This window comes from Thermobia domestica, chromosome 4 (assembly GCF_964235325.1).
Source record: "Thermobia domestica chromosome 4, izTheDome1.hap1.1, whole genome shotgun sequence".
In the NCBI taxonomy this organism is placed as follows: domain Eukaryota; kingdom Metazoa; phylum Arthropoda; class Insecta; order Zygentoma; family Lepismatidae; genus Thermobia; species Thermobia domestica.
In genome coordinates, this window is record NC_137457.1 from 195,535 (window position 1) to 204,785 (window position 9,251).

Genomic DNA, 9,251 nt, shown 5'->3' on the forward strand with positions numbered 1-9,251 from the left:
AGAGTCCATAACTCCAAATTGCCTAAATGTAGATTCGTGTGAACCTGAAACAACAATTCATGTGAATTTTAATTATGTTGTGAAAGTAGATTTATCTGTATTTAACCGTAGCAAGAGTCGGAACGAAAACATCGAAAAGTTAGTGAAAAGATTGATAGAATGTGATAAATATTTGAAATATTTAACAGATAAACTTAATTGTTCCAGTTATGCTTTGTCGTTTACACTAAACCATCTTGTAAATTCTCAACTTAGTAAGTTGGGATAAAAAAAACACACTTCGATATGTTTATATATCATTTTGGCGTTAGTAGGCATCCGTGACCTACTATGTGACTTCCGGACGGCCGAAGCCTTTTATTGAATAAGGAATAATATGCCAAGTGGCTTGCCAAGGCATGGGATGAGGTTCTCTCCCATTTTGGGTAATTTTATATTTGTTTAAAGCCCGGAGTAGGCTATTTTCGTATTGTACCCCTCTATATTCTTTTTAATAACATTTTATTCTATCTTTTAAACCTCATCTCGGGGACGGCAAACAGATAACAATAACGATAATGTGGGTGGTATCTTTCAAATTTCGGAGGGCAGGCACTGTAAAAGTGTAATGGTCTGACAAACCATCCACTGCTCGGTCCATTCCTGTTTAACGTCTAACTGGAATGTAATCAATATAGAGTATTATAATAATTAGTGTTATTATAGTTATAAGTATGATGATGCATTTAATATTTTGAAAATGTTTACTTGTCTTTTTATTGCAATTCGATTTATATTTGATATTTTCGTGTTGTAGTAGTACTATGTTATTGATTCTTATGTTGATTAAATTTAACCGTGAATATCTCGAAATATGATATTGTTTCATTGATAAAAGTTTCATTCAGTTACGAATTGAGTTTCATTCAGTGAAATATATACATGTAGTTACTTGAATTTTACTCTTTCAAATGGTCTATTAAAATAATTTCGTTTTGTGAATATTATAGGAAAGCATTGTTCAATGCAAAACAAAAATAATAACAATCGAGTTAGATGTTATATAAGTAATTGTGTTATGTAAAGGTATTAAGTATCTTGTAATGCATTAATAATTATTTTAAGTGTTTGAGTTAGTGCATACTAAATAATAATACATAATGTTAAATAATACTAAATATTATTGAATAGAATTAAACAAAAGTAATAGTATGTTAAATTTGTGATATGCTGCATAGGAAAATAATGTGAATGAAAGTTATTAGTGAATGTTGATGTGTTTACCATTATACTCGTTTGAAGAAAAGAAAAAAAGAGACATTAAGATTTTATGGCCCTCGTCAGTTCCGAAAACCGTTGTAAAATGGCCTTTGCGTTTTTAATCGTGTTTCCGAGTGAACTTTAAAAACTTGTATACGTCACCTGAAGTAAAAGACTAAGGATTAACCCTTTTAGAACCAATAAGTAAATGATTTATAAGAATTGTTTAACTATCTCGTACACTAGTGCTGTGAAGTGATCAGTGTTGCAGGGTTCTCTTTACTTTTCAGTTCCTTCAAAATAAACGTCTTGTCGAGCGCCTATATAACATTAAAGGATAACTCATTTACTATTAGTTAAAAAAATAACTTTGTAAGTAAACCTCGTATAAAGGCAGCTCTGAGAAATTTCTCTTCGCAAACAGAAAAAGTGTATATGTATATGTGCGTCTTTGCGACGCAGAAACTCCTTTCGCTTCTACAAATATGGGTATAAAATTTACTCCCTCTGCGTTCCTAACCACAGTGCTTCATGGTTAAGTTTAACTATTACGTTATCGATTGTGTTGTGTTGGTGGTGGGAGCACCTTGGTGAGAAGGCACTGGCAACAGTGCAGGTATTCGAAATCAGGATGTAGAATGAAAAACATCAGAAACTATTTTGTGCTGTGAAGTACGAAATTTATAAGTTTATTACTACCAATAACTTTAAATTAGAAGACAATATTTAAAGTAAATCGTTTTAAAGAAGAGAAAGTATTTGGAACGATGTGACTGGGTGAAAAGAAGCAGGTTGGAGATGAACTACGGGACAGATAAGTAAAACAAAGGGTTTTTCCCTCTAAGAAGATTCTTACTTAATCGCGAATCGCGGCAATAGAAAATAGGGCCTACGGCAAAGATATAATCGTTCGATTAGAACATTAATAATTACAAAGTGCTAACAATTTTCAGTTGAATTATATATATATAAATTTCCAGATATGCATGAAACCTTGTGTTTTCTTTGATCACCTGTATGCACGAGAATGATGCGTTTTAAGTAAACTAGTAACTATATGTTTTGTGCATAAAAGTATTAAATACTTAGTGTTAATGTTGTAAATACAGCTGAATATAGTGCCCTTACACTGAGTTACACGAGCACGTTTTAGTCTCCGAATTCTGGAAAGTGGGTTGGAAGTGATGATAGTGACAGTAACTTTGTGGGTGCCACTAGGCGTATCTGTGCGCGGGTCCGGTATGCAATAAAGACGGTACTATTGCATGGTTGATCCGGGCGGGGTGTAGCTGGGGGAGCCCGGAAGATGAACAATAGTTCAAGGCTATTAAGACGGTAATGTTCCTAACCATTGAAACAAGAGCACTGTATTATCACTTGCACACCCACTTATATTTTAATAATAAAGTAGCGGAATGCATCAGTGTGTTATAAACGAAATACCGCCAAACTTTAATGAAATTCTTGATCCGATTAATCATTTAAAGAAGGTTCACGCTTTTTCGCTATGGTCAGACCTCTTTACGTGAAGTTACACATTGAAAGTGAAGTAACTTTTTGAAACCTGTTATTTGAAAGAATAATATAATAAATGTGATATTTAACACAGAGAACTGTAAATCATGTATTTCCAGTTCGGGAGCGTGAATGGCGAGGAATGTTATTTGATTTGTTTTTTAGTAACACATTGCATTCCAAATAGTGTTAGGCAACATTAGTAGTAAGTAAAATTATAATAATAATTATTATATATGTTATGAAAAGGCGTTGTTTGTAGCAACGTAATATCTTCATCAAACGTAATGATTGAAACGCCATATCTCCCTTACAGTCAAAATATTAACAATTTAGTCGAGAGAACGGGAAATGGTAGAGTGATGGGAGCAAGGTTGGACGGTATGCATTCATAGTTTTGTTATTTTATTTTGTTTATTTCTTGTCAACACAACAGGCTATAGCCCAATTACAGTGTTGTAAATTACGGAATTACATGTTCATAACTCTTGGTAACATAACTTGAGTTCATAACTCTTGATAATTCATGATAATGGCGTTTCTAAATTTCTTAGGCGACATATCACATATATCAAATTCATTGTTATTTGAACATATTCTATTATACAAAGCTGTTGTCCTCCAGGTTGGTGATTTCATAATTATATTACTTCTTGATTTCTTGCAGTAATAAAGACCAGGGTTTCTACGTACTTTTAATGTGAAGACATGAATATTCAATAAAGAAACTAAATCAATACAATCCAAAATATTTTGCGTTAGTTTTTGAATGAAAAATAAATCAATCATATGTCGCGTTTGTTCTAATGTAGGAAGATGAAAGTTAGCAAGTATGGTTTTACAGCTGTCACAAGTTGGATAAAAAATGAAATCTTTGAGCTTTACGTCCGACAGTTATGCCGGTGAGGCTAAAGGAGACGGTGAGGATGAGTAATGAATGAAATGGTGGAATGAAGAAAGTGGGAGGAAACGAGATAACGCCGAGAAAACCCACGCACACGGTATCCACTTGGCTGGGGCTGGGATCGATCCCGGGACCCCAAGTACCAGAGGTGAATGCTCTACCACTGAGCCACCGCGGCCCATAAGTTGGATAAATGTGAGTTTCTTTATATGTTAGAAATTTTAAAAAAGTTATCTGTATTCTTTCTAATTGCTTACGATGTTTTATGTGGGTCGGATTCCAAATAGTAGAAACATACTCTAACTTTGAGCGAACATATGCATTGTACAACTTCTGTAATGTTGAACAGCTTTTAAATTCTTTTTCCGTTCTAATTATGAATCCTAATAGCTTGGATGCTTCACTTGTTATATTTACAATGTGACTGTCAAACGGTAACTTAGCATCAAACGTAACATCAAGATCTTTAACTGAATCATGCCCATTTACTATATATTTATTAATTTCATAATCAAAGTGACGAGGAGATTTGCTCCTAGTAAATGATAATACTTTGCACTTGCTTGCATTTACCCAAGTTGATTCGAAGAGCACCAGTTACCAATATGATCTAAACTTTGCTGCAGCTCTATGTTGTCTACAGAATTGATTTTAGCATATATTTTTAGATCATCGCCATATAGTAGCTTTTCACGGTCAGGAATACAGTCAGGTAAGTCATTAAAAAACAAGAGAAATAATAGTGGTCCTAAATTTGAACCCAGAGGGACTCCTGACGATGCAATATATTCGTTAGATTTGTATGCATTAAAAAGAGCGGATTGTTTACGATTAGTTAGGTATGATGAGAAGAATTTACTCAGGGACGGAGAAAAGTGGAAAAGCTTTAATTTTTCTAGTAATATGTTATGATCAACTTTATCAACAGCTTTTTCAAAGTCAATATAAATCACATCTACTTCGCTGCCTACATTTAATGAATTCGCTATAAAAACTGTAATAATTGCAAAATTCGTTATTGTGGATCTTTGTGAAATAAAACCATGATATTTAATTGAGATAACCTGTTTGACATGATTAAGGATTTGTCGATACAAAATATGTTCTAATACTTTGGCAAAGGCAAGTACTATTGCTATGGGTCGAAAGTTGGTAATATCTTGACTATTGCTGGACTTCGGAATTGGACAAATTAAAGCTGTTTTCCATTTTGTATGGGAAAGTGCTTATTCTTATTGATAAATTGAATGCAATTAATAGGGGATATTTAAATATATCAGCGCAACCCTTCGCAATGTAGGAGAGAAGTCCGTCAGAACCAACTGCCGTTTTGGACTTAAGGTTCTTAATAGCCATTTCTATTTCTTTCAAACCTGTCTGGCAAATATTTTGTGATCCCATGCTACCATATTTGCTATCTCCAAGATCTATGTTGGGATCAATTATGTTTCTGAATAGGGAGCATACACTGATCTAAAATACTTCGCAAAGTATTGGCTATTTCCTCGTTACTACATAGATTATAACCCTGAAACTTTAATGATTTCAACGGTAGATGTCTTTTCCTATTTTTAATAAAACTCCACAAATCGCTTGAATTCTTAGTAATAATATTTTCAGTATTATGTGAGAATGTTTAATAGGCTAATTTGATGTTATTTTTAACTTCTTTTCTCAAACGAGCAAATTCCATGTAATAGGAGGTACTATTACTAGTTTTTTGGTTGAAATTTCCTACGATAACTTGCCTTAGCCTTAAATTTAATAATTATACCCTTAGTGAACCAGCACGGAAATTTGGAGGCAGAGTTTTTTCTGTGGGGGGGGGGGCGCAAGTATCAAATACTCCAGTCGACATATATTAAACTAGTATATAATTTCATAAAATTCGCCTTTCTAAAATTGTAGCCAAAATTTTAGAATTGTGACCTACTTTTGAACGACTTTCATGATGCACATTTATTATTATAGTGGGATGATGTTGACCTTCTGGCACTAATAGGAGTAATTCCCTGATAATTTCAACAGGTTCTAGTGTTGATAAAACTAGATGTAGCGTACGATTATGATTGTTCCCTTTTGATTAAAAGATTTGATATCATGAAAAAACATGAAATTATGTAATTTTTTAAATTTTACGGTACTGTTTTCTAAATTAAATTCATTATTTTCGATTTCTTTAATGTTAAAATCACCAACCAGGAGAACAGAACAGCCTTGAGGAGACTTACTTTCAATACGTTCAAAAAATATTATACACATCTATACTTGAATTTCGTTGGAAATAAGCCACACATGTAAAAATTGTTTTACCCCCAGTCGTGGTTTTGACAATAACACAATCAAATTCATCATTACAGCTGTCTATTATACCTTAATCCCATGAAGCTTACCTGATATTTGATGCCACCCTGTTTCACATCGGAAACTGAAGAAAGGATTTGCCCGTTTAAAGCGAGACAGTATCAACGTCGTCAACACGTTTCTAAAGTGGAAAAGAGAAACTTTTGAAAAGTTAGGTCTGTTGTTCTTTATCATTTTTAGTTGCCTTCGTGCAACCTTTGTCAATGGTAAGGAACAAAAATGTATCTCTGATTTTTTTGTTAGGTGTTCGTTGAATGTTCAAAGTTCTGTGGATCCGTAACGCACGAATACAAATTAAATAATGAAATAAAAGAAAATATAATAAAAATGTACATGTGCTACAAAATCTTTCGTGAGTTGTACCCTCTAGCTTATACCTGGGTATGGTGCTGGGTTGAGCATTTTTCCTCCTTCAAACGTCACCTGAAAAAAAGAAAGTATACCACATGGGTCAGTGGTCGTTGCGTCTCGTTAAATAAACTTTTATTTATATGTGTATGATCAATGTTTACTAGTTTGTGAGATACTAGTCCATAATACGTAGGAGGAATTAGCTTTGAATGTGTAATAATTTATGTGAATGATATAAGTAGTCGTTGTACGAAAAATATGTAGATATTGGAATAGGCCTATCACGCTTGTGTGTCAAAAGTATAAAGTATGAGTTATCAACACTACTTGTAATAGAGGAGCGAGGAATCTTTTTACCTGTAAGCAATTCACATAAAAGGATTTTCTCAACTATTCCCCCCTTCAGCTAAGCTTGAATACTTAACATTGTCACAAGTCCAGGCTATCGTATTATATACAGGAAAGAAGACTGATGTATTTGAGAAAGAGTTTTGAGTAAGGTATTTATCGTAAGGCGGAGTAAAAATATGAATACGCCTCTATAGGTATAGTTGAACTTTGCAATTGGGAGAGAAAATATCTTGCAAAATCTACCAAAACACGCACGTAATAAAGTGGAGATGTCTAAGATATGTGAGTCAGTAAATGCTATCGGGATCGTAAATTCTTGTTGAAGAAGAGGTATAGGTGTTTTGGTAGATCAAAAACGATAAGAGGATATTATACAACAGCATCCTATCAACGTAGGAGTTAGGAATTCAGGGTGACTTGGTTTAGTCCAGGAGGATATCCAGTGGAGAAGTGGGAGTTATGACGTTTCTGGTTCGGTTAGTCGCAGGGTCAGTGAGTTTTGTACATTACAAAATATGTACCAACGGTAAACTGTATATTTTAATTTTCTCGTTGTCTCTTCAGATTTGCTACTAAAATTACACACTGTAAATTCCTATTGAAACTTCAAATGAAGGTCAAGATTGATGCGAATATTAAACTCCTTCTGTCCTTCATTCATAGTTACGTGAACATATGTACAAAAAGTTCTTTATATGCTTCTAGCCAATAAAAATCACGCCTCATTACGAGAAAGCAACCTCTCCAACAGAATATTCAGAACACCAATGCTTAACATCAACTTTTGAAATTCATAAATCGTTCAGTATTACAACCAGGGGTAAACTAATGAATATCGGGATCAGCGCAGGTTTTCGATCTTATTTGTCGTTAAAGTGAAATGTTGGCGAATTTTGGGACGTAATTTTACATAGAAGAGTAACCTTAACTTCGAAAATGTAAATGATATGTCTATTCTCTTTAGAATGCCTTAGTAGGACCGGGAAAACAAGATATTTCTTAAGCTTTACATTGTGTGAACTCCTTTCTAGTTTCGGTATTACAAGTGTTTATAAATAAACATACCTGCGTTTATCGCAACGGTAGGTGCATAGTATCATATTTGTATTCCCTCAAGCGTGTTCTTAAGGCGATTTATTTGTATGAAGTTCTGAATGTACGTAGATATACTTAGTAAACTGTGTGTACATAATCTTGTCCCGTGAAATTTCCAAGGTTATAACTCGGAAATGAGACAAGCAATGTAGAAAGTATGGTTCTTTGATATTTTTCTTAAAGTGGAATACTCCAATAATTAAACGGAGAGGGAAGAACGGGAAAACTGCGATATTTAAGAGACCAATAATGAAAATACTTTGTCTTCCTAAAAGAATTTAAGTATTTTGCCAGGATACTTTCTCCAGTTTGAGACGTTGTGTATATGAGAATATCGAATCCATGTTTTCCTTCTACGTACAATTGACAGCCCACGCCATAGATTTAACATGCAATAACAAATATAATAGAAACTAAGTACCCTCCCATTGTTAGGACATTTTACATGCAGACGCTTGCGTTTGTTATGTGTTTCGTATTATTAATTAGATTTTCATTCCCTTGTTTATAAATTTTTTTACAGGTTCCATACACACTCTCTTTCCAGAAATGCGACTACGTTTATTACACGGAAGCAAACAGTATCTGATTCAAGTGAGAAATCTCATATTGGTGGAAATCAATCTCACACGTACCAAGAGTGTCTTAAGAGATTTAAACAAAGTTCAATTTTGACAAAATGTCAGTTAAAACATGCAGATGAAATATCTCACACGTACAACGAGTGCGGAAAGGTATTTAGTCGAAAATATGGTTTGGCGAAACACACGTTAATACATACAGGTGAAAAACCTTACGCATGCAAAGAGTGCGGAAAGGGATTTAGTAGTAGTTCAAGTAGAGGAAAACACGTTAACACATACAGGTGAAAAACGTTACACATGCCATGAATGTGGAAAGCGATTTGGTGATCGTTCAAAGTTGGTACAGCATATGCTAATACATACAGGTGAAAAACCTTACACGTGCAAAGTCTGTGGAAAAGGCTTTAGAATAAGTTCAAATATGACAAGGCACATGTTAACACATACAGGTGAAAAACCTTACAAGTGCAAAGTCTGTGGAATGGGTTTTAGTGTACTTTCAAATATGTCAACACACATGTTAATATATACAGGTGAAAAACGTTACACGTGCCAAGAGTGTGGAAGGGGATTTCATGATCATTCAAGGTTGAAACTGCACATGTTAATGCATACAGGTGAAAAAACACACAAGTGCAAAGTCTGTGGAATAGGCTTTAGTGTACTTTCAAATATGACAACACACATGTTAATACATACAGGTGAAAAACCTTACGCGTGCAAAGAATGCGGAAAGGGATTTAGTAATAGTTCAAATAGAGCAAAACACATGTTAACACATACAGGTGAAAAACGTTACAAGTGCCAAGAGTGTAGAAGGGGATTTTGTGATCGTTGGAAGTTGGCAC

General features: G+C 34.1%; 1 protein-coding gene across 2 annotated transcripts in view; it reads left to right on the forward strand.

Moving 5' to 3' along the window:
• LOC145683647 (uncharacterized) overlaps positions 1 to 8,755 on the forward strand; it is a 32,739-nt gene extending 23,984 nt beyond the window's left edge. For both annotated transcript variants that reach the window (XR_014131154.1, XM_081754986.1), the window contains exon 3: positions 8,343 to 8,755. Coding sequence is in view for 1 of the 2 variants with exons in the window: in XM_081754986.1 (XP_081611112.1) it covers positions 8,343 to 8,688 (346 nt within the window). In the remaining variant the exon portion in view is untranslated. The remainder of the gene's footprint in view (positions 1 to 8,342) is intronic.
• The last annotated feature ends 496 nt before the right edge of the window (positions 8,756 to 9,251 follow it).